Source organism: Suricata suricatta, chromosome 9 (assembly GCF_006229205.1).
Source record: "Suricata suricatta isolate VVHF042 chromosome 9, meerkat_22Aug2017_6uvM2_HiC, whole genome shotgun sequence".
Taxonomy (NCBI): Eukaryota; Metazoa; Chordata; class Mammalia; order Carnivora; family Herpestidae; genus Suricata; species Suricata suricatta.
This window is the reverse complement of record NC_043708.1, coordinates 81,542,225-81,566,819: the sequence shown is the minus strand read 5'-3', so window position 1 is coordinate 81,566,819 and position 24,595 is coordinate 81,542,225. Positions and strand designations below refer to the sequence as shown.

The 24,595-nt window shown below is 38.3% G+C and overlaps 1 protein-coding gene and 1 long non-coding RNA gene across 3 annotated transcripts; one reads left to right on the top strand and one right to left on the bottom strand.

Moving 5' to 3' along the window:
* The first annotated feature begins 149 nt into the window (after window positions 1-149).
* Window positions 150-12,745, top strand: OIP5 (Opa interacting protein 5). Of its 2 annotated transcripts, XM_029950330.1 has the most exons (5): window positions 150-502; window positions 745-811; window positions 4,955-5,077; window positions 7,971-8,052; window positions 12,532-12,745. In XM_029950330.1, exons 1-5 carry the CDS (start codon window positions 178-180, stop codon window positions 12,625-12,627), a joined length of 693 nt encoding a protein of 230 aa, XP_029806190.1. In that variant the 5' UTR covers window positions 150-177; the 3' UTR covers window positions 12,628-12,745. The 2 variants fall into 2 exon arrangements, with proteins under 2 accessions (XP_029806190.1, XP_029806191.1); XM_029950331.1 differs by lacking the exon at window positions 4,955-5,077.
* Window positions 1,005-24,589, bottom strand: LOC115300791. The gene is made up of 4 exons (XR_003912844.1): window positions 23,186-24,589; window positions 15,953-16,059; window positions 1,335-1,385; window positions 1,005-1,036 (listed from the first exon to the last, which is right to left on the bottom strand). It is a non-coding gene; the product is annotated as an uncharacterized LOC115300791 (long non-coding RNA).
* Window positions 24,590-24,595: the final 6 nt, after the last annotated feature.

Sequence of the window (24,595 nt, the reverse complement as noted above, 5' to 3'; positions counted from 1 at the left end):
CCTTCCACTAGAAGTACGGCTTCCCCCCACCCCTCACTAACACTTTGGCGCGGAAGGGCGTATCCAGAAAGCGTGTGCAGGGCAAGGCCTCGGCTCACGACGTCCAATGAGGATGCAGGAACCGTGGGTGGGCGGGGTCAGGTGCCTGTTCGAAGCTGAGGCGGGGGCGCCAAGAAGATGGCGGCACGGCGGCGACGGCAGCCTCCCTCGGTTTATAAGACGCTGTCGCAGGGTAACTTTTGTGATGGAGCTAAGAATTCAACTGAGGATCTCTCTTGTACGACTTCTATGGAGTGGGACACGCAGGTGGTGAATGGGTCCTCGCCGCTTGGCCCCACAGGCCTGGGGGCAGAGGATCCGTCGTGCAGACTGCGGCTGCCGTGGTGGCTGCAGCCCGAGCGGTGCGCCATGTTCCAGTGCGCACAATGCTACGCAGTACTCGCTGACTCTGTGCACCTTGCCTGGGACCTGTCGGCGTCCCTTGGGACCCTGGTCTTCTCCAGTGAGTGGGGCGGAGTCTGAGGAAGGCGGATAGGATGTTCCCGCTTTGTCACGGGAAGGTTGAGAGCAGGGTGGTGAAGAAAATGGGGTGAGAGTTTTAAGGAAATTAAAGCCTTTGCCAAGAATGGGAGCAACTTTTCATGATTTTTTTTTTTGTGGCCATGATGAATCTGTAGCTAGTAGGTTTTCCTTTTCAAGGCTTCACATGTACTTACTCATTCTGACCTCTGTTTGTCTTCCCAGGAGTCACAAACAACGTGGTTTTGGAAGCGCCCTTCCTAGTTGGCATTGAAGGTTCGCTCAAAGGCAGGTGTGTACTGAGAGTTCTCCATTGCTTTTTAGGTCCTGTATTAATAAGACTGAGAAGGGGCGCCTGGGTGGCTCAGTCCGTTGAGCGTCCGACTTCGGCTCAGGTCATGATCCTGCAGTCTGTCGGTTCAAGCCCCGCCTCGAGCTCTGTGCTGTCGCTTGCGCAGAGCCTGGAGCCTGCTTCAGATTCTGTATCTCCTCTCTCTGCCCCTTCCCTGCTTGCGCTCTGTCTCTCAAAAATAAATAAATGTAAAAAAAGAAAATAAGATTGAGAAGCGTGGAAACGACATGCACAAAGAAAAAATATCTCTTATTTGCGCTACAAGAAAGGTTTATTTTATCCATACAGTGTATTTGAGGGATATTCCTTTTACCTGTTCGAGACCTGTAGGAACTTGTTAATGAAATGGAAAGGTTGTATTTGTGTGCACGTTTTAACATCTTTCTGAGGGCCACATCTCTCTTGTGGTGTGTGCAAGTGAAGTGAGGCTAAGATAAGTAGGAATTTTAAATTTGCATTTTACCTGGAGTTTGTAATAAGCCATGGCAGGACTAATTTTCTGTAACCTGGGAATCTGGGGAAAAAACACAAGTTGAATGTTATGTACTTGAATACTGCAGGGTAACTTTGCATCCAGTCTGCTGTGATCTACAAGTGTAACCAAAGTACTTAAGAGAATTTATTATTACAAGGCTCTTCAATTTTGAGTGTTGGCTTTAATAGCAAGACAATTCATTCTGACCATAGTTTGGTTCAGTTTTAGGGTTAAAGTACAGGAATTGTGTCTTTACTCAGTAACCAGAAAGAGTTTTGCAGCTCCCTTTTCCCAATTGAAAGATACTTCTTACTAGAGTGACCTCTTCCCACCTAAAGGGAACAGGTAGGAAAAGAGTGGTGGCTTGTTTGGAATAGGGTCATTTGGGGCCAGAAGCAGATGCTCTCTAAATATCTTTTTAAAGTAGGATAAGGCATCTAGACACATGGTATCCAGTACTGTAACCATTAGCCATATTGAGTACTTAAAATGTGGCCATCCTGAATGAGTGCGAATATACACTAGATTTTGAAGACTTAATACAAAAGAATTAATAGTTTAAAAATATGGATGACATGTTGAAATGATTTTTTTGATATATTGGGTAGCATAAAATGTATTAAAACTTTAAATTACTTATGTGCCTCACATTATGTCCCTATTGGGCAGTATTGCTATAGATTGTTTAGAAAACACTGGCAGGAAATTCCAATGTCTTTGTATACTTTTAGAATAAGGAGAGCCACCGGACTTGGTAGGAAGAGATTTATTATCAGGAAATGGCTCATGTGATTATGGAGGGTGAGAAGTCCCAAGAGCTGTCGCTGTCAAGCTGGAGACACAAGAGAGCCAGTGGTTTCATCCTATTCCAAGTCCACAAGCCTCAGAACCAGGAGAGTCAAGGGTGTAAGTTCCATTCCAAATGCCAGACGTGTCTGGACAGAAGAAGAGCCTACCTTTCAGTTCAAGTGCAAAGGCTAGGGAAAAAAACCAATGTGGCAGCTTAAAGCAATCAGACAAGAGGAGTTTCCCCTTATTCCTAAAAGGGCTAGCCTTTTTGTTCTAGCTTAGCTGACCTTCAGTTGATGAGATGAGGGCTATCTAAATGAGGAGGACAATCTACTTTATTCTGTCTACTGATTCAAATGTTAATCTCGTTCAAAAACACTCTCACAAACACATTCAGAGTATATAACCTAACTGGGCATCAGATGACCTATTAAGTGGACACAAAATTTAACCATTAACTTGGCACCTACATGCATTTCCTAAAACCATACAAGATTACAAATAAAGACAATACCAAGGTCATAATTCTGTCTAACGTGTTACAACTATCCTGCATACAACTGAAAGCATACTAACCCCCTTCTCTGGAAGAGGAAATAAAGTACTTGAGTGATGTTTACATTTCTCCTTGATATCTCATAATTTAAATAGTGTGATGTGAAATTAATAATAATAGTTTGATATAGTATGATATTAATAGTATGATCTTATGTTACACAATAAGGGACTAAGAGAAAAGCAGATAAACATGCAGAAACACAGACATAACAAAGTAAGGAGGAAAAACTCATGACAGTTACAGTCCTCATTTCTGTAACTGGTCACTAGGTCATAGCTGATATTTATAACTAACTTCTTCCACTACCCATATGTATCTCCTTTGCCTTCAGGAGCACTCAGCTGGTCATAGTTCTTTGGTGTGGTAATGCAAACCTTCATTTTGAAGGACCTGAGCCATTAACAGACTAATAATTCAGTGAAATATTTTATATTGCACACATAAGCATAATTTGGGGATTTTTTTTTCACATTTTGCTTAGTTCCATGTATTAGTTTCTATGAGACATTTTTCTGTAGGCACTATGCTTTGTCTGATACCATTAATTCCTGCATAGGAATTAATTTAATGCAACTTTCTTTTTATTTTTAAGTTTATTTATTTATTTTGAGAGTGAAAGAGAAAGAGGGAAAGAGGAAGAGAGAGAGAATTCCAAACAGGTTCTGCACTGCCAGCCCATAGCCTGATGTGGGGCTCAAATGCATGAACTGTGAGATCATGACCTGAGCCGAAATCAAGAATTGGACGCTTAATCAACTGAGCCACCCAGATGCCCCGATGCAACTTTATTTCATGGCTTGCTTTTTGGTTACTATACTCACAAAAATACAGTACTACATGTGTGGTATGGGACTTAATTTACTAATGACCTTGGGTCATTATAATATTATTGCTTGGAATATTATATTGCTTGGTCTTTTTTAGTATCCATTGACATGAATTTTTTTTTATTAGTCATGTGATTTTTAAACTCCATTCATACAGTTTTGCTGCCTAATATGTTTATGCAAATAATTTTTTTCTGTACCAAACCACCTTAAAATTATTTTCAAGCAGTGCCTGGTTGACTCAGCTGGAAGAGCTTGTGACTCTTGATCTTGGGGTGGTGAGTTCAAACCCCATGTTGGGTGTAGAGACTACTTAAATATAACTTTAAAAATTTTTATTCTTTCTGTGACTGAGAGATAACACAAACAGTAGAGGGAAAGAGTGAGAATCTTAAGCAGGGTCCATGCCCAATGTGGAGCCCAACATGGGACTTGCGCCCATGACCCTGAGATCATGACCTGAACTGAAATCAAGAATTAGGTGCTTAACTGACTGAAATGCCCATGAACCCCACTAAATAAATTAAAAGAAAAATGTTTTCAGTACATGCATAATGAAACATAATTTTTTCTTAAAACATTTCTTTGAATTATTTGATTATGTCTTATGTATTATTTGAATATGTCTTATGTACCAGCAAATATGGTTAGTGACTTACCCAAGGGGTATAACTACAATCATTACAGTTTCCTCATCTGAGAATCTTTCAGAGGTTAAAAAGAAAGAAAGAAAGAAAGGAAGAAAGAAAGAAAGAAAGAAAGAAAACAGGATTTTTTTCTCTCTCTATTAGTATTCTGTCTGGGTATTTAATTTTTTGTTATATCTGCAAAAGAAAAATCCTGATTTGAGTTCTATTGATTATTTAATAAGCCCAAATCAATTTAATTATTTTTCTTATACTGGAAATAGGCTTGATGGTAGCTAATGTATATGGTCATATGTAGTTTGTGGCGTTTTTTGTTTGTTTTTTTTAGAGAGAGAGAGAGAGAGAGAGAGAGAGAGAGAGAGAGAATATCAGGTACTCCTCCGTCAGCACAGAGCCCGAGACCTGTGAGATTGATCATGACCTGAGCTGAAATCAAGAGTCAGAGGCTTAACCCACTGAGCCACCCAGGTGCCCTTGGTCATGTAGAGTTTTATATGTTTAAATGTTAACCTGATCAGGTAGCTCTTTTTTTTTCTTTTCAAATGTAAATTATTCTATTGAACTGACTATTGTACATCCATAATTGCTTTTGTGGCCAGAACCCACAAGAGAATCTGTAACCTAAGATATAATTTTATTAAAACCTGAGTTAACCTTTCTTGAATATGACATTTCTGCAATCTCAGTACTATTATAGCAGTTTTAGGAGAACTAGCTGCAGAGACTGGTTATTTTATATTTCTTCTCTGATTATCTTTCTTACCAATATTCTGTTTTTTCCTCTAGTACTTATAACCTTTTATTCTGTACTTCCTGTGGGATTCCCATTGGTTTCCATTTGTATTCTACCTTTGCTGCCCTGGCTGCCTTGAGAGGTCACTTCTGCCTTTCCAGTGACAAAATGGTATGGTGAGTAGACTTAGATATTCTTTATCAAATACATGTTAAAAGAACTTTCTGAAAAGGCAGAAAGTTTGTACCAAAGAAAATGCTAAAGCCAGGCATTGTCTCTTACACAAAAAAGATGAGCAGTGGGACCAAAATATAGTCTCATAATGTTATGCTCATTTTAGATGTCTTATAATCATACCTTGGAATAAATGAGAGGATATTGTTTCTTTACAGAAACTTCTAGAAGGTAAGCTTTTGCAAAATAATGCTGTAATAGACACTTACTGGGTTTGTGCCCAACTTCTGACTCTCTCCCCATGGAGTAGCACCTTGTATCCATATTTCTATCATGTGTGATATCATTCCCAGGTGATAGGATCAAGAATGAATACCTGACCTGAGCTAAGCCAGTCAGGCTTTATACTCTAGGAATTTGAAGTAAGGACGCAGAGACATTGGTCATTTGTAAATGGTACTGGTACTGATGTTGCGAAATGAAAGCGCTAGGTTTAGGGTATCTATTTTCTACATTATACATGTAGATGCAGAGAAAGCTTGTCTACAGAAAAGAATGAGGCAGATAGATACCCAAAGGAAAGTAAAAAAAAATAATGACTTTGTGCCCTCATAGAATCAGATAAAGTACGCTACTTATTGTTCCTTTTTGTTTTTTTTTTTAACATTTATTTATTGAGAGCATAAGCATGAAAGGGGCAAGGAGAGGGGGAGACACAGAATCTGAAGCAGGCTCCAGGCTTTGAGCTATCACCACAGAGCCTGACGCGGGGCTCAAACTCACAAACCACAAGGTCATGCCCTGAGCTGAAGTCAGATGCTTGACCAACTAAGCCACCCAGGCGCCCTTTATTGTTCTTGTGTAGTACTTGGGATATTTCTTTATCTTAATACTACTTTCACTTAAGCTTACTTTTTTAATGTTTATTTTTTGAGAGAGAGCCATAGAGTGCACGCGTGTGCAAACTCAGGGTGGGGCAGAGAGAGGAAGACAGAAGATCAGAAGCAGGCTCTCTGCTGTCAGCACAGAACCTAATGTGGGGCTCATGAGTTCAAGCCCCACATGACCTGAGACCATGACCTGAGCTGAAGTCGGAGACTTAACTAGCTGAGGCACCCAGGGGCCCTTCACTTAGGTTTTTTGTTTATGATAACAAACTGAAACATCTAGTATAGTCTTCCTGACCATTAAAAAAAAGGGCGGGGGTGCCTGGATGGCTTGTTCAGTTGTACATCTGACTCTTGATTTCAGCTCAGGTCATGTTCTAATGGTTCATGATAGAGCCACAACGTTCAGGTTGTGTGCTGACAGTGAGGAACCTGATTGGGATTCTCTCTCTCTCTCAAAAATAAACAGGGCACCTGTGTGGCTCAATTGGTTCAATGTCAGACTCTATTTTGCCTCAGGTCGTGATCTCATATTTCATGGGTTCAAGTCCTGCATTGGGCATGGCGCTGGCAGCATGGAGCCTGCTTGGGTTTCTTTCTTTCTCTCTCATAAGTAAATAAATAAATAAACATTTAAATAATTAATTAATTTTAAAAACCTCAGCCATTGATGACCTACTTTATGTGTTTATGTCAGATATTAGGCTTATCTCACTTGAGGGTTTTTTTTTTTTCTCACATGAATTCTTAATAGAAGAACACTGGGTCTCAGAGAGAGGAACTGAGATTTTAATCTGTGTCTTAACTCTAAAACTCATTTTCCTTTCATTAAACATGAAGTTTCCTTTTTCTCTTTAGTTTTGAGCTGGAGACAGGGCATGAGTAGGGGAGGGGCAGAGAGAGAGAGACAGAATCTGAAGCAGGCTCCAGGCTCTGCACTGTCAGCATGGAGCCCAGTGCGGCTCAAACTCAGAAACCTTATGACCTTAGCTGAAACTGGACATTTAACTGACTGAAACACCCACTGCCCCTCCTTTTTCTAATTTAATATACTTAGATAAGTGTTTCTAGGTGAATTATGGGTGACTAAACAATAAAATTCATAAAGCCCATCTTTCATTCATGAGGTTGTTCAGTGTGCATTAGGTATACTATTTGTTCCTCAGTGCCATTTTTTTTCTTCATTGCAAATTTTCAACAGAAAATATATACTTCAGATGAATAATTTACTTCCATTTGCTAATTTCTCCTTAAATAATTTTTTTTAATTTTAATTTTTATTTTTGAGAGAGAGTGGGAGAGAGAGAAAACACGAGTTGGGGAGGGGCAGAGAAAAAGGGAGACACAAAATCTGAGGCAGACCTCTTGGCCTTTTCCTCTTGCAGGCTGTGACAGTTATAAGCATTACATTCAAAGACAATAGCATCCCCTACCGGAAGGAAAAGAATATGGGAAATGGGAACACAGTGAATGGTGTCATTAGAAGAAATTTCCTTATTATTGGCCAATAATAAGGACAGTGGAGCATAAGTTTGCACACTTAGCTTAGAGCAGTTATTATTCATCTAGGATTGGGCATACTCCTGCCCTAAATGAAACCTGGGTTCTGTTAGCCAGAAACAATTTAGGAATGGCTACTGGGTAGGCAACCAGCAGTGTTGTCACAATTTGATTACTTTTCTTCTAACTGGGACAGGATATACTGGTGGACTGTGAAGCTTATACTCATCAGGGTATTCATATGACCCTGGTTTTTGTCTTTAGATTGTCATGGGGTAATTTTGTCTCATGTATTCTTGGCTGGCAAGTGAGATAAGACACAGAGTCTCCCTGATGATTTCTTGGTTGAGGATTTGTTTTTCCTGCAAGATATATTATGAATGTTGAAATGGAACATTCATAAACTGCCTTCTTTGCCTGATATACTGTTGTAGAAGGCAAGTTTGGTTCACTGATAATCTTATCTGTAGTGTGATACTAATATTTTCTTTATATATTTTCTCTCCAGCTATCTCTTAAAAACAAAAGCCGTAGTAAATGCATCTGAAATGGATATTCACAACTTATCTCTACCAGAAAAGATTGCAGAGGTAAAATTTCATGATGATTCCTGTGTACCTATAATACAGGCATACCTCAGAAATATTGTGGGTTCTGTTCTAGACCACCACAGTAAAACAAATACCATAATAAAAGCAAGTCAGATTAATATTTTGGTTTCCCAATGCATATATAAGTTATGTTTATACTAAACTGTAGTCTACCTGAGTGTACAGTAGCATTTTCTAAAAAAAAAAAAAAAAATGTACATACTTTAACTAAAAAATACTTTATTGCTAAAAATGCTAACCATCATCTAAGCTTTCAGTAAGCTGCTATCATTGATCACAGATCACTGTAATAAATCTAGTAATGAAAGAGTTTGAAATAATGTGAGAAACATGAAGTGAGCAAATGCTTAGAAAAATAAAGCCCATACACTTTCCCACACAAGGTTGCCACAAAACTTCAGTTTGTAAAAAACAAAAAGCAAAAAAATAGAAACCCCACTGCCTTTGAAGTGAAATAAACAAAAGCCAATAAAATGAAGTATGCCTATATAGACAATTCCTGGCAGTTTGTTCCAGTGAATTTGGTGGTGATGAAATGGTGTAATACTCCAATAATCTCTTATACCTGGTTTAGCATTCCATACTGAATTTTTGACACCAAGCCAAATACTAAAGCCATGTTAAAAAGTCCAGTTCAGGAGGAAGAAGAAGAAAGCTGCATAGCTCCTATAGTTCCTATTCTCTCCCCTATCTGCTGGGAATGGACACCATCATCTTTCATCGATTTGTCTTTTTTTTTTTTTTTTTTTTTAAGTGATCTCTACATCCAACTTAAGGCTGGAATTTACAACCCCAAGATCAAGAGTCACATGCTCTATCTATTGCCTGAGCCAGCCAGTATCCCCAGATGACAAATTAGAAAAAAAAAAAAAAAAAAATATATATATATATATATATATATATAAAAGATGTCATTTACCTATGGGGGGGCACAAGCGGGGAAGAGGCAGATAGAGAAGAGACACAAAAAAGAGCACGAGTTGGGGAGAAGGGTAGAGGGAAAGCGAGAATCTTAAGCAGGTTCCACACTTAGTACAGGCCCTGACATGGGGCCTGATCCCATGACACTGGGATCATGACCTGAGCTGAAATCGAGTTGGACACTCAACCGAGTGACTCCCAGTACCCCTTAGATGACAAATATATTAAGCTTTGTGACCAGTCTCACATACTCAACTCTGCCATTATAGTGTAAAAGCAGTCATAGCCAATGGGCGGGTATGACTGTGTTGCAATAAAACTGTATTTATAAAAATGGACAGCATTCACTCTAACCAACCAACTGATGAGAAAGGTCAGTAACTATTTTCATTGGTATGGGAGATAATTTATGTAAAGGCAGCCTGAGGCGCTCTCCCTAGCAAAACTGCCATAACTGAATGAAATTATAAACCATCTTAAGTCTGTAGGAAATTTTCCTAGAAGCATAAAGCAAATGAGACATTTATTTAAGAAAACCTGCAACACCTCAGTCAGAACAGTAAAAAGCCTGTGGCATTTGAGCCACAACCTGCTCCTTCCCTCACATGTCTGCTTCAGAGGGAGAAGCCGTCTGGGCAGCTGTAGTGAAGAACTTAGGAATCCTTGAGACTACCAGTATTTCTCATCAAAAGCTCAATTCCAGTCGAGAAGTGCCATTTTAATATGCAAGTTCCGCCACGGGCACTGTAGGCTAAGTAGTTCACCTTGCCCCAACTAGCATGTAGGGCAGAGGTTTCACAATGGCAGAGATTAAGCCAAGAACAAAAGTTAGCACCTGTACCCAGCACTCTGCTTGTAAAGCAGGGGTGTCATTCTAAGAGACACTGGCCCTTGTGGGGAGGAGCCAGGTTAAGAGGCAGAGCCCTCTTAAAGCCCTCCTCCTCTCCAAGGGAACTGACTTTATTTGAAACAGTGTGGGGATGTTCTAGTCTAAGAGTGCTGCCCAGAACTGTAGAGAATTTGAGGAAAGCAATTAAGAGGAAGCTGGTACTACAACGAGGGCAACAAGCTAAATCATAGATCAGTTAGAAGTTTACCAGAATCAGGAAATAGCTAAGAAGAGCCCACCTGGGGTCAGAGCAACAGAAAGATTGGCTACCATTGGTTACCAATCTCTTTTTTTTTTCCTTATAAAGACAGATTTTCTTTTTTTTTTTTTAAGTTAACTTACTTATTTTGAGAGAGACAGACTGTGAGTTGGGGAGGGACAGAGAGAGAGAGAATCCCAAACAGGCTCCATATCTTCAGCATGGAGCCTGATGCTGGGCCTGAACCTATGAACCTGAGCAGAAACCAAGAGTTGATGCTTAACTGACTGAACTACGCAGGTGGCCCTGGCTATTAGTCTTTTAAGGACTAACCCTACAAAGGGTTCTGAATTTATTTATTTACTTACTTACTTATTTATTTAAATGTTTACTTTTGAGAGAGTGAGAGAAAGCATGAGCAGTGAGGGGCAGAGAGAGAGGGAGACAGAATTTGAAGCAGGCTTCAGGTTCTGTGCTGTCAGCACAGAACCCGACACAGTGCTCAAGCCCACAGACCATAAGATTATGACCTGAACTGAAGTCAGACACTTAACCAACTGAGCCACTTAGGCGCCCCTCAGAGGGGTCTGAATTTAGATGGATTAGACTGTTGAGCAATATATGTCCCAGGGCATTGTCAGAAACAGTAGAGCAATCAGCCTAGCTCTTAGTGGAGAGTGACAGCTGGGTGTTGTACTAACAGAGATGGACAGCTTGACACCAAGATCAGAAAAGACTTCGAGAGAATCTGTTGTCATTCCAGGGAACTGTACATGCTCAAGGCTGTGTTTTCTGAGGAGTGACATCAGAGTCTCACACTGTGGGAGATATAGACATCAATGAAATAGCCAGCTCACTAAAAGATAAAAACAATAATAAAAAGCTGAAGAATGGGTGTTTAGTTATCTAGAGTTGCTGTATTATCTAAATTGTCCAGTTTGTGGGGTACCTGGTTGGCTCAGTCAGTGGAGCACATGACTCTTCCATCTCAGGGTTATGGGTTCAAGCCCCATGCTGGTTGTAAAGATTACTTAAAAAATCAAATATCAGGTTTGCAATAAAAACTTAGAAAACAAAGAAAATAAGGGCCATACATGTGATAAAAAAGCAGACATCAGAAAGTACCTTACGGAAGGGCCCAGATGTTGGACTTAGTGGACAAAGTCTTCAAAGCAGCTATTATAAATATGTCCAAAACACTAAAGGAAACTATTTAAAGAAGTAAAAAAAGGTATGATGACAATGTCACATCAAATAGAGGATATCCCTAAAGAGTTAGAAATTATAAAAAAGAACCAGTTGGAAATCCTAGAGTTGAATGGAAAGTACAATAACTAAAATGAAAAATTCTCTAGATGGGCTCAATAAAAGATTTGAGCTGGCCAAAGAAAGAATTAGCAAACTGTACATTGATGAGATTATGCAATCAGAAGATAAAAAAAGAAGGAAAATGAAGTGAGCTTAAGAGACCCCTTGAATGCCATCAAGCATACCTAAATATTCTTTGTTAAAGGGACTAAATACCAAAAGAAAAGAGAAAGTAGAATATTCAAGGAAATGATTGAAAAATTCCCAAATGTGATGAAAAACATTATTTCCATATCTAAAACCTCAACAAGCCCAGGTAGTATAAACAAGAGATCTTGTAAAAATGTGGAGAGAAAAATATCTTGAAAGCAGCAATAGAGAAGTGATTCACCAAATCCAAGGGTACCCTAATAAAATTAAGAGGCTCTGGAGTTAACTTATTCAAGTCACAGTTCCTGATGAATTTTGATTATTTTTGTATCTTGGATGATAAAAATGGAATTTAGTATATGTTGCAAATTATATCAGAAATAAGACTTTTTTTGGCTAACCTGACTTAAGCAGTAGATTGTTATCTGTAATTCTGTATTCCGTATTTTATGCTGAATAATACCACTAAGTTTGTTCTAAATATAGCTATTCATAAGTGAAAGAACTATTGAAAATTATCCAATTACACCAAATACATGTTCTTAACTACTTTGAAGACCATTAGCAGAATATTGAACAAAGGCATTCGTTACTGGAAACAAAGGAAAAAAGTTAGATTCTTGTCACTAGAAAAGGAGAGGAAGACTAGTTGATCCTTCTCTCCATAGCTTTCCTACTCCACCTTATTCTTGTCTTCCTTGCCAGTATTTGGAGTTCAAACCTGGTAATAAGGGCTAGAAAGGAGGGAGACTGAGGCAGTGACACTCAACAATGGCTGGTCTTTTTTCACATGAGCTTTGTATCTAAGGATCTTACTGTGCTCTGAGTTTGTACCATAAAGTTCTTTCAGAAATAGAACAAACATATTTATGAAATGTTTTGAGACATTGCCAACTTCCAATCACTAATTTAAATTTGAAATGGCTTTTAGAATCACCAAATTGAGTGTTAAGTTTAAAATGCCCTGATACATATTTATTTTTCTTCCTAGCTGAAAGAGAAGATAATATTAACTCATACTCACTTAAATTCACTGATGAAGATTTTGAAGGAAGTAACTCCTGACCAGCCTAAGCCAGAAAACTGATCCAGAATCAGAGTTTTAAGTATCACGGTCAAAAAAAAAAGTATCAGGTCAGCCCTTGTTGCTATCTTCAACAACAGGTGCTGTTTGATCAATTCCCAAGAAAGATTGACTTCAAAAATGGATGAGAAATGTGGTTTATTAGAATTACCTCTAGGCTGATTGTCCAAATGATTTGTGAAGCCTGTTCTAGAAGTTGAGAAACTAAGGAGCCTTCTGTCTAGCTTTTGTTTTAATGTTTATATATTGAGAGAGTGACCAAGCATGAATGGGGGAAGGGCAGAGAGAGAGAGAGAGAGAGAGAGAGAGAGAATCCCAAGCAGGTTTCACACTCTGCTGTCAATGCAGAGCCCAACTCCGGGCTCTATCCCATGACCGTGACATCATGACCTGAGTTGAAATCAAGAGTCAGACACTAACTGACTGAGCCTCCCTAGCACACCCAGGTTTTATAGCTATTTGTCTTAAGAACTTGTTTTAGCTTGGTAGTTTCATAATGTTTATTTCTGAAAACATCTCTTACTGCAAATTTAGGTTGATGGGGAGGCAATGTCCCATGAAAGCTCTGATATAAAGATATGCAGTTGTTAGGAAAAGACTGAGAAACCACTGTTTTTCTCATGTAAAATACAAGTATATACATATTTTATAGGTAATTTGCAGTAAGTTAACTGGATAATATACAGCTTATCTTTCTCTTTTCATTTCTAAAGTGAGCTTAATCAGGTAATAATGAAAGGAATGATAAACATCAAACATTCACCAAAATGCTGGTTTTTCACATTTTGCTTTATGTAGCATGTAGGCTCAATAGCTTATCATATTATTCATTTAATAAAGATATTAGACTAGCTTCTGGGGATAACAGTTAAGCCAAAACACCCCTCTCTACTTGCACAGAGCTTACTGTCTCAATAGAGATGGACATTCAGATAACCACCTGGATACATGTTAAGCAATAGGACATAGAGCTACAAGCACCTACAGCAGGTAATGGACCTGGTCTAGGGGGTCAAGAAAGGCCTCTGTGAGGAAGTGACATTTCAGCAGTGGTCTTCAAGAGTAGGAGTTTATTAGGTAATGGAAGGGAAAACATGTGCAAAGACCCTATAAGGTCTGTAAAAGAAGGCCTGCAGGAGTTACACCAGTGGTCAGAAACCAGCACTGCAAGGACCTCCTGAAGGAGATTTGTTTTTATCCCAGGAACAATGGAGGCCCTTGAAGAATTTTAGAGGAGGCCTGTGATAGGATGTTTTACTTTTGTAGAACCTTCTTATGGTTGTCTTGTGGAGCATGGGTTATAGGGTCAGCAAGCAGACCGAGGGACTGGCAAGAGCAAAATTGAGACATCTAACCAAGTGGTGGTGCTTAGAAAAGTTGACTTGGTTCAGTTGTAGCTGGCAGTCTTTAAAAAAAAAATTCCAATTTATACTGCATAAAGGACATTTCCCTTTAAAAATGTTTTACACTTGAGATGCCTGAGTGTTCGACTCTTGATTTTGACTCAGGTCATGATTCCAGAGTTGTGGGATCAAGCGCTGCATCTGGTTCCACACTAATCATGGAGGCTGCTTAAGATTCTCTCCCTCCCTCCCCTTCTCTTCTCTTTCCCTCTCCTTATGCCCCTCCCCTGTTTGCACCCTCTCTAAAGTAAAAAAATTAAAAAATTAAAATTCTGACTTGCTTTATGCTTTTGAGTTGCAAAATTTGATTTCCATAAACAAGGGTGAATCCTCTGGCCACAAATGGTACCAGAAAAAGTGAACTTTCTACTCAGAATGGGACCTAATCAATTAATACTGTATTGAATTATCCTGGGTTTTTTGGGGGGGGGGGTATGTTCTTAACATAGTGGTTTTAAATAGGTCCCCACCTCCCCAATACAATTTACATCTTTAGAAAAAAATTCAGACATAGATGTATGACAGAATAAAGGGTGAAAAGTACACTTCCCTTTCCACCTTTGAGAGGCATGGGATAGCAAGCTAGAAAGTGAGCAGGCTCTGGAGCCAAACTATTTGGATTCCTGTTGTGGTTTGGATACTTGTAGCCGTAAATGTAAAGAATTTACATAAGCTCTTTTTTTTTTTAATGTTTTGTTTAGTTTTGAGAGAGAGAGAGACAGTATAAGCAGGGGAGGGTTGGAGAGAGGGAGAGAGAAACAGAAGACAGGCTCCAGGCGCTGAGCTAGCTGTCAGCACAGAGCCCGATGTGGGGCTCTAATCCACGAACTGTGAGATCATAACCTGAACCAGTTGGACGCTCAAACCGACTGAACTACCCAGGTGCCCCTACCTAAGCTCTTCTTATAAAATAGGGATTAAAAACTAGGGCTGTTTCTTCCCTCTACTGGGGATGGCATCTGTAGGCATTCAGAATGGTCAAGCATTTCACATCCCATCTTATGCTGTCCTACAATACAGCCTTTAACAAAACTTAAGGTTTGTTACCCAGAAGATCGGGAAAGTGAATCGGTAGGTGGTGTGTGCTCAGGCTGGATTGAAGTTCATGCTGTGAAACCTACAGTTCTTAATGAGGTTGTCTACACGGTGAAAACAGCAGCACCTAGGGTGGTTCCATGTATGCTAAGTGTGTTTGTGACAGGCTCAAGCATGCTTTCCTTATATGGAGCAGAAAATCGATATGAAGTGTTGAAGGCACAAGCACAGAGTCAGAAAGCTAAATTAAAAAATGAAGCTTTTTTGGGGGGATGCCTGGGTGGCTCAGTTGGTTGGGCATCTGGCTCTTCAGGTCATGGTCTCACAGTTTGTGGGTTCAAGCCCCACATCAGGCTCTGTGCTGGCAGCGTGCAGCCTGCTTGGGCTTCTCTCCCTCTGCCTCCTCTCACTTCGTCTTTCAAAATGAACTTTAAATTTTTTTTTAATCAAAAGGCTTATTCTGCTTAAAAAAAAAAAACAACTCCAAAACAAAAAATACTAGGACTGAGGGCACCTGAGTAGCTCAGCTGCTTAAGCATCCTACTCATTTTGGCTCAGGTCATGATCTGTTTGTGGGTTCAAGCCCTGTGTCAGGCTCTGCACTAACAGTGTGGAGCCTGCTTGGGATTCTTTCTCTGCACCCCCCCCTTGTGATCTCCTCTCTAAATAAGTTAAAAAAAAAAACAAACACTATGGTTGTAGTGAGGATGAAGTGAATTAATGAGTACACCTACTGTAATTACAGCAGTGCTTAGCACATACTAAGTGTTCAAAATAAATAATCTTTATGCATGTGGGTGAATACACATAGACATAAAGGCATTTCACATTATTCTATAACCTGCTTTTCTCAACTTTCCATACCAGCCCATATGTAAATTATTTCTTACCTGCATGATTGAATGATAGGTATATATCAGAATTTAACCATTTCTTGTATTGGGTCCTTGTATATATCTTTGCATAGTTGTACTGGTTATTTCTGAAGGAGTGATTCCTAAAATGGGAAAGTCAAAGTGCATATGGATTTATAATTTCAATATTATGCCTTCCCTAAATGATACTCTCACAAATGGATGACTTTTTAAACAACCCTTTTAAATGATACCTTTAGGTGGTATGAGTTCCTATGAAAGTCTAACATCAACGACTGACTGATAGAAACAGATTTGTAAGGCTACTTTGCTATAGTTTGATACTCTTGAGCATTGTATATAGATACCAAATAAAAATACTTTCAAAATTCCATGTAGTCAGAAGAATAAAACTACATATTAAAGTTCCTCCTGAGTTGTAAACATTTAAGCTCCTGAGTTACCAGCAGAAACTATCTCCATTTTTGGAATTCCAATATATAGCACAGTACCTGGGAATGGAAAGTATCAGTATATATTGGTGTGTGTTAAATGAAGTTAAAAATCAAAAGTAACCATTACATTAAGTAATCACACCTCAGAAACCACATAGCTTTTGTTTCTCTCCATTTGACAATCCCAAAGAAGTTTGTAACATCTAATCAATGTTTTTATAATTTTTAAATTAATTTTTGAGAGAGAGCACGAGCAAGGGAGGGGCAAAGAGAGGGAGACAGAGAATCTGAAGCAAGTTCCAAGCTCCGAGCTGTCAGCACATGGGGCTTCAACTCACAAACTGAGATCATGACCTGCGTGAAAGTCTGATGGCTTAACCAAATAAGCTACCCAAGAGTCCATACTTTCTTTAAACTTGAAAAAACTTTCCCTTAAATCAAGAAGCATCTTAGTGTTAAACCTCTTTAGTTAAGTTAGCTAACATTTAAATACTCAATGTAAGAGCATTTTAAATGTGTAGATTTCAGATGGGAAAGATTCTCTGCAATAGTTTTATCATTATTGTACTTGCTCAGAATTTCCTTACTAGAAACTAAACATTTGTTCATACCTAGCCCTAAAGGTGGGAATGACAAAAGTTTAAATGGGATGCCTCTTTGTTCAAATGGCTGCCAGTTCCCTTGGTCTACAATAGAAACTGCTACAACATGTTATCAACACCCAGGTCTTTGGTCTTTTGTCTTTTCTGACTTTCTAGAGCCTAACTTAGCCCAGGTCTCTGGTTTGGCTCTTCCCATCTCAGTAATCTGAATTATTAGAAATTACTTATTCCAAGTAATGAGTGAGACACAGTGAAATTTCAGTGCATTCTCAGCCCATGCTGCTTTATTGCCAAAATATATATATATATATACACACACACAGGTGCAGAGTTTCCAACTCATATAGCAGTTCCCTTTTACATCAAAGAATAAAATTTCTTCTGAAATCCCAAGGATGCATAGATTAAAGAAAGCAAGCTGCCTTTTGTAATACTTTAAACATTCAATGAAATTCTTTTAACATTGTACCAATGGTGTAATTGAAGAAAATGCAGAACAGCAAGTAAGAACAACTATACTTGGAAGATAGTAAATAAAAATATGTGAATGACACCCTACTATGACCATAAATGATGGGTGGTTTTAAAGTAAGTGCCAGGACAATGAGAAAGAATGAAATCTGGTCATTCGTAGCAAAGTGGACGGACCTTGAGGGTGTCAAGCTAAGCGAAGTAAGTCAGGTGGAGGACAGATACCGTATGTTTTCACTCATAGATCTAACAGGACCATGAGGAGGGGAAGCGGGGGGGAAGAGTTAGGGAGAGGGAGGGAGGCAAATCATGAGAGAATCTTGAATATGGAAAACAGTTTAAACGGAGGGCTGAAGGGGGAGAGGAAAAGGGGAAGAGGAATGATGGTCATGGAGGAGGGCACTTGTGGGGAAGAGCACTGGGTGTTATATGGAAACTAACTTGACAATAAACTATTAATAAAAAAAATAAAGTAAGTGCCAAAAGTATTACTGTTGTTTCAGGACTGACAATAATGTATTGCCACAATACTGTTCTTATCCCTGGGAGAAAAACTGATGCCATGGCATAATATCACCAAAGGAGACAAAATTTTTTGAAAATTTTGCAATTTGCAAACTTAGGAGATCTACTTTGATTTTAAAGGAGGTTTAGGAGTTAAGAGTTCCTAGAGAAATCTTTAATGCTTGGTTTTCTAACTATTTTAATATGCTTTTGTGGAATAATGGGAACAGAATAGAAACTTTCTTTGTATCTTCACTGGTTTCATTGACTGAGGAAATTATCAATAAGTGGCAAAGAGAAAATTTACATATGGGATATGACATCTCACTTCCTGTACTTAAGTGGAGAGTAAACACTGCAATGACTCTAAGTATAATTCAGTTCTGAACTACTAGAAAGTTGCCATTTCCACTTAAGCATTCCTAAAAGTATTTGGATTGAAATCCCACAGCAAAGAAAACAGGTAAAAATGACTTTAGAAAAATTATTTTTCAATCAGAGAACATGAAACCTGGGTGAAACCCAGTGAAAATTGTCTAGTCTAAATCTGAGTTCTCTTCTGTTTTAGGCCATTCAGATATGAATTCCATTTGTGTATTTTTTGTCAAGATCACTTGCACTTACAAGGGTAATTTCTAAGTGAGGAATATTCTCAAAAATTTTAAGCTACTAGAATAAACTTATCTGTTTTCTGCATCAAATAAGAAAATAAACGGCAAGGTTTTGTTTTGTTTAAGTGGGAAAACCTGTTCCTGTTTACCTGGAATCAAAAGCTTTAGGCAACAAATTATGCAGTCTGAGCAAAAGTTCACGATAAAGCCCTGGCTATAAAATTTTAAAAACACAAAATCTTTATATAATATAGTAACAAAAGAGAAACCAAGCCACAGGTTTATCAATATTTTTAGCAGTTTCTACAAAATGGAAGAGTCTTCTTTGCTATAAGGAACCTTTATGGCTGGTTAATACCAGTACCATCCAGAAGAGTTGGCTGGTTATCTGAAAATATTGAACATCTGAAATATGTGCATTCACTTCCAAGATACTAATTTTAAGAGATTCAACCTTAAACTTCAAATTTTAGCAGACAAACCCCATACTTACATTATTTTATTTAATTCTACACTGGTATTCCCTACTCTCCTATGCTTTCTGAAACTCTGCACCTTTCTGATTACTAGAGCCATAGCAGCTTATGTATTTATTCAACATGCTTAGTTTGTGCCTTAGTTTTGTCTCTAAACATGCTTGGGGACTAAGGGAAGCAGGCAAGAGGTTAGAGGGTGAGCACTGCCATGCTCTCTATTCCTGACTGAATGTCTTGTGGTCACCCCTGTTTATCTTCTAGCTCCCATTTTCAATGGAAGTTATGATAATCTTTAATTAGAAAATGAAAACTAATAATCCAAATGGTAAATTCAGGCTATTGGCTTAAGTCCCTATTGCTTCATTAATAAATGCATATATATATATATATATACACACACACACATATATATATACTAGTCACCATTTAACACTGGACATTTTCAATCATGCATTAGAATATTAGTACTCTAAAATCAGAGTTATGGGCCTGCCACTATTGCTTCCACTTTCATTCAGACCCAGTTTTAATAAACATGCAGAAAAGACCCCTTGATTCAGAGGAATTAGGGGAAATAACAAGGATGCATGCAAAGTTTCAACTGAAAATGTGGGTTAATAAAGTGATTTCTTAGAAATGCAGGCAGGGCAGGTGCTGCACATCACAATGCTGTTTCAGAATAGAGGTACAAAAGTCACACACAAAGAGGTTAAAATCAGGACCACTAGTCATATATAAAAGGCTTAATTGCAAATCCTGGCCCTTTTAGGTAAAGAATGATGTAAAAACTCTGGGAAAAGAAAGAGAATTGAGCAGGAAGTCTTCTTGGCCATTTATTGACACCTATAGCACAGAAGATGTTTTTAGGCAGAATGGTTTCTGATTCACATTAATGAGTTTTATCTGCACAGCTACCTGGGGAAAGCAAGTTTATGAACAGCAGAGCTAATAAAATGTAAACTCAAAATCAATGCCCTGAAATTTACCATAGACGTATGCTTTTGAAAACTGTTGGCCAAGGGATCCTTCCAAATAGGGTATTTAATAGCCAAGCAATGTTCTGAATAAACTAGAAGCAATTTGCTTGCACCAGCAGCACCATGAGAATGTAAACTCCTGGAGGCCAAGGGTCTCTTCATATTTTGCATATCACAGGTACACAAAGAGTAAACATGAGACCACAACATTAAAAATAACCGCATACTCAGAGACTACAAAAACTTGTAACACGTTTTAGCATTCACAACTATTAACGTGGCTCTTAGGGATAGTTTTTAATTGTTCTAAGTAACTAAATTGTCGACATCACTATCAATACACAGCGGTGTCCTCATGATCATGCAGATGAATGAATATTGCTTGGTTATTCCAATGTCCCTAACACCAACTGGTGGCGTAAGACATTTAAAGAGGAGCTATAATTAATTTAATATAGCCTTCTCCCTATCCTTTGGAGTTGCCATATAAGAATTAAATATTCAAGAGGCACTGCTTTCTTAAATCCACTGCACTTATAGTTTTTACCCTGGGAAAACAAGGGAACACAGACCCAATCTTTTCAAGGACCTTCAAGGTACTAAATGGCCAAAATGAACACAAGGTAAAAGGCATTAAGAAGTCAGCTTCCATTCCACTATTATATCCTGATGTGAGGCATGTGATTCCTGAAATCAAGAAACTAGTTTGCTGGGCTCTTATTAAAGTAAAATAAACAGTCACAGGCCAAAGCCCTCAGCACATCTACATCAGACAGGGTTTAAAAAGCCAACATACTATCTTTGGCTATTCCCTTCAATCCTCTGTTTTACATCTTTAAATATAACTTCCCTAAACTAACCACAGCCTTAAGGAAAAGCCAGCTATCCAAGTTCCTGGCTTGTTTTAACACAACAAACTTTTCCTTTTTCAAAATGCTCCCAGAAGACTCATGGAGAAGAGGCGACAAACAATGAAGTACGCTATTCTGTAGATGCCTGTTGCTGACAAGAACATCATAAGCAAAGTCCCCACACGATGGCTTCAGTGGAGCTACATCAGTAGTACATTTGTTTCCAGGTTAACCACTAGAGAAATTTCATCCAATGGCTCTAACCCTCTGCTTTAGGAAACAAATAGGGTCTCTAACCTTTAAACTTACACAAGTCACTACTTCTCACACGATGATATATTCATATACATTCAGCTTTATAAGTACCTTTCATAGGTACTTTGTCTAAAACATCTTTTTCCTTTTGTGCAACTCTGTTGACCGCAGAGCTTTACAACCTCAAGTAATAATATTTATTCTACTGTACAACTTTGCTAATACAATTTACTTTACATGCAAAACTGTTATTGCTACTAAAATTCTACCTCTTGAAAATTATTCATTTTATGGCTTTTATTTTTTATTTTTTGCAACAGAACCTATCCTATGTACTGTGCTATTTTACTATTTTGCATTCATTACCTTTTCAGAGGTATTTTTAAAAATGTTTAAATGCTTTTCGGAAATGGATTCTCCCAGGTAATAAACTTCTTGAGCCAAGAGTACAACTACTTTAAAGACCTGGGTCCCTGGATATCTGCGGCTGCAAAGTCTATTTGTTTAAGCCTGCTTCTGTACAGGAGACACACCACATTAGTTTTGCATTTTTACATAATGGTAACTGTAGAACCTGTGTCAATAAATCCTGAACTCTCAGAATACTGAGATTTAAAAATCACCTCAGGCAACTGCCCTTTCCAAGTTCTCAAGGCAGCTTTTAGAGGTAGGAATTTCTTTTCCACAGAAAGCTATCCTATGCTTTCAGATCAAAACAAGTTTTATTTCTACAAGGAAAGCAGAAAAAAGTGAAAGCTGTCCAAGGTGGCTTACTCTAACCATGCAAAATAGGTAGTTATTACATGGCAACCTGGGTAGGCTCTACCTAGCTACATTCCAATTCTCGTGAAAAGGTCTGGAATCCCATCGACACACGACTCAGATTCTCAAACAGGAAAAGCCCGTGACAAATTAATGTAGGACACTGAACTACTGACCAGTGTTCTATACCAAGTAGCATGCTGCAGACAGGAAATGTAAATGATATGCAGATTAGAAAAGCACTGATTAACATAGCATCTGAGTAAGACATGCAAAATATAAAAGAATTCCATGATCCAAAAAGAGTGGATTAAATAATAAACCTACAAGACATACAGTGTGAAACAGCATAAGAATAATCTCATCTCAAACTGAGAGAGCAAAAAAGCAGAATCATGAAAATGGGGACTCATTTTGCTTTGAGGCTTCATAAGACACAAGGGCAGCTGGTTTCCAGCTCCCTCAGAGAAAGCTTAAATAACCTCAAACAGTATTTCACATTGTGATCCCACATTTCTATTCATTAATGAGTCTTTTTGGCCTTAGTCGCCTTTCCCCAGAGAGACTATCACGATTATTTATGAAAAAAAAAAGATCTCAAATTTCCACTCATTTTACACTATTGGTTATTATCAATAATTCATCCTGAAGTTTAAATTATTACTAGGCTCATGCACTAACCCCTAACATGGCATTACAATATGCTACCAAGCACTAATGCTTACAAAACTATACACATCTCAAAATGGAAGACATTGGTGATTTTGTTGTTCTTAAACAACTTGTAACATTTGTCCACAAGTATTAAAATATACATATATATATATCTATTGCACATATCCCGTTTTTGTTGGACTTTTTAAAAGAAAAACTGCCAGCTGACATGGATGAGTAAAGAGAAGGAAGTAGGCATATTCCTGCCTAAAACTATAGCTTTTGCCATCAAGAAGGGCCCAAATAGACCAGGGAGGAGGGAGGCATGTAGATGTATTTAGTAAACCCTGGGCTAGTACAATTGGCATATACCCATTTTGGTAGATGCCATCTGGTGACAACCCTTAAAGATGCAAGAACAACTTGAAGGAGATCATTCAGCAATGGTTCTTTTAGCTAAGAAATAAAAAATACAGAGCAAATGGAGATGAGTCTGATACATATTCAAACGAGTGGGCAAGAGATGGTTTCACTGATGCTGACAGTATAGAATCTCTACTCCCTGTGCCAAATGACCCTACCCAAAACACTGCAAAAAGGACACAGGGAAGATGGATAACAGACAACAGAAGATATAAATTCTCAACATACCAAAAATATCCATAAATGTAGGTTTCCTTCTGTTCTTTAACAATTCCAAAATACTAAAGGAAAATATCAGAAGGTTGCCTAGGAAGTTACAGAAAATTTTAAGTTACCTTTATCCAAAGTTACTTCTATGCTTTACCACTCAGTATTTGCCCTCAAAAGAAATCATATCGTATCTATATTATGTAAGCATTTTACTAAAAAGCTTTCTTATGCCAGTTCAAATAGGCTGACCAATTTAATCATTAAGAGTGTTCAACATTTCCCAACATCGGTCATTTCTATCACTGCTAAATTTTGGTAAATCTGCCCTAAGTTTTTAACATCACAGCATGTATGGCCCTAGGCAAATTCCCTAAATCACAGATATGATTAAAATAATTTGTTCTTAATTGCATCTAAGAAGTTTTAAGTTCTTTCTCACAAAGATTCATACAGTTTTTTTCTTATGTAAAGACCTGACAATTCAGACACTGGTCCTCTGTTGATTTGGAAGCAAGAACAGCTTTACTAAATAGTCTGTTCATCACACGGTGTAGGTTTTAAGGGAAAGAAGGAAGATCCAGATTTCTTATTGAACTATTTTTCTTGTTTGAGGATTTTTCTAGACCCTGAACTTCTTCTAAATCAACCACAAGCTTGGGAACGTTGCTTCTGAGGTCCATTCTCTGATGAGAAAGTTCAATTCCAACTGGGGAAAGTTACCTGAGTCCCAGCCCTGACAGCCTAACATTACCCCTCACCTAGAAAAACCAAACATCCGAGTACCCATCTTGGCTCAAAGGAAAAAGGTTATTTAAGTTTTTAGAAAACCTGAGCTACAGAATGTAAAATGCCATAAAGTCAGATGGAGCTGCATAAGGCATTTTTGCTTCTTTTTCTCAGGAGAAAGGAATTTTATGGAAACGTCTCTCATTTCCCCCCCATTCCTCCATGTCCAAAGTTGAAAGCATGTCATACTATAGGATCCATGATACCTTCTGAACAGAAAAACCACTTAAGCCATTCTTCTTCCTGCCTTAGCAGCAGGGAAAATCAAGTCTCAAGTGCTATGTAAGACTGCACAAAAAAGAATGAATTAATTTGCAGTGTAACAGCTTCTAATCTGAGCTAGATGAACAGGTTTCCATCACTGGACTTGGAGTTGTTTTGTTTCCTTTTCCAACCTTTCAGTAAACCCAAACATGGATTCACAGGATTAGCAAATGCACAATGTGGTCCTTCTTTAGAAGAATGAAAAATCATTAAAAAATACCAAATGTCCAAAACTTCTGAGACAGAAGCCAACAACAGCTTCCTTCTCTAAAATCCCTCTTCTCATCCAAAATGTAGATTTACACATGTAAAAATGTGTAGTTTACAGAGACTCTGTTACCCTTGCAGTATCTTGTCTTTATGCTTCTGTATCACATC

Bases quoted from the DNA above. Each gene is read 5' to 3' on its own strand.
- OIP5 (XM_029950330.1), top strand. From the start codon at position 178: ATGGCGGCACGGCGGCGACGGCAGCCTCCCTCGGTTTATAAGACGCTG. The intron at 5,078-7,970 runs GTGAGTAGACTT...TTTTCTCTCCAG, and splicing joins TCCAGTGACAAAATGGTATG to CTATCTCTTAAAAACAAAAG. The intron at 8,053-12,531 runs GTAAAATTTCAT...TTTTCTTCCTAG, and splicing joins TACCAGAAAAGATTGCAGAG to CTGAAAGAGAAGATAATATT.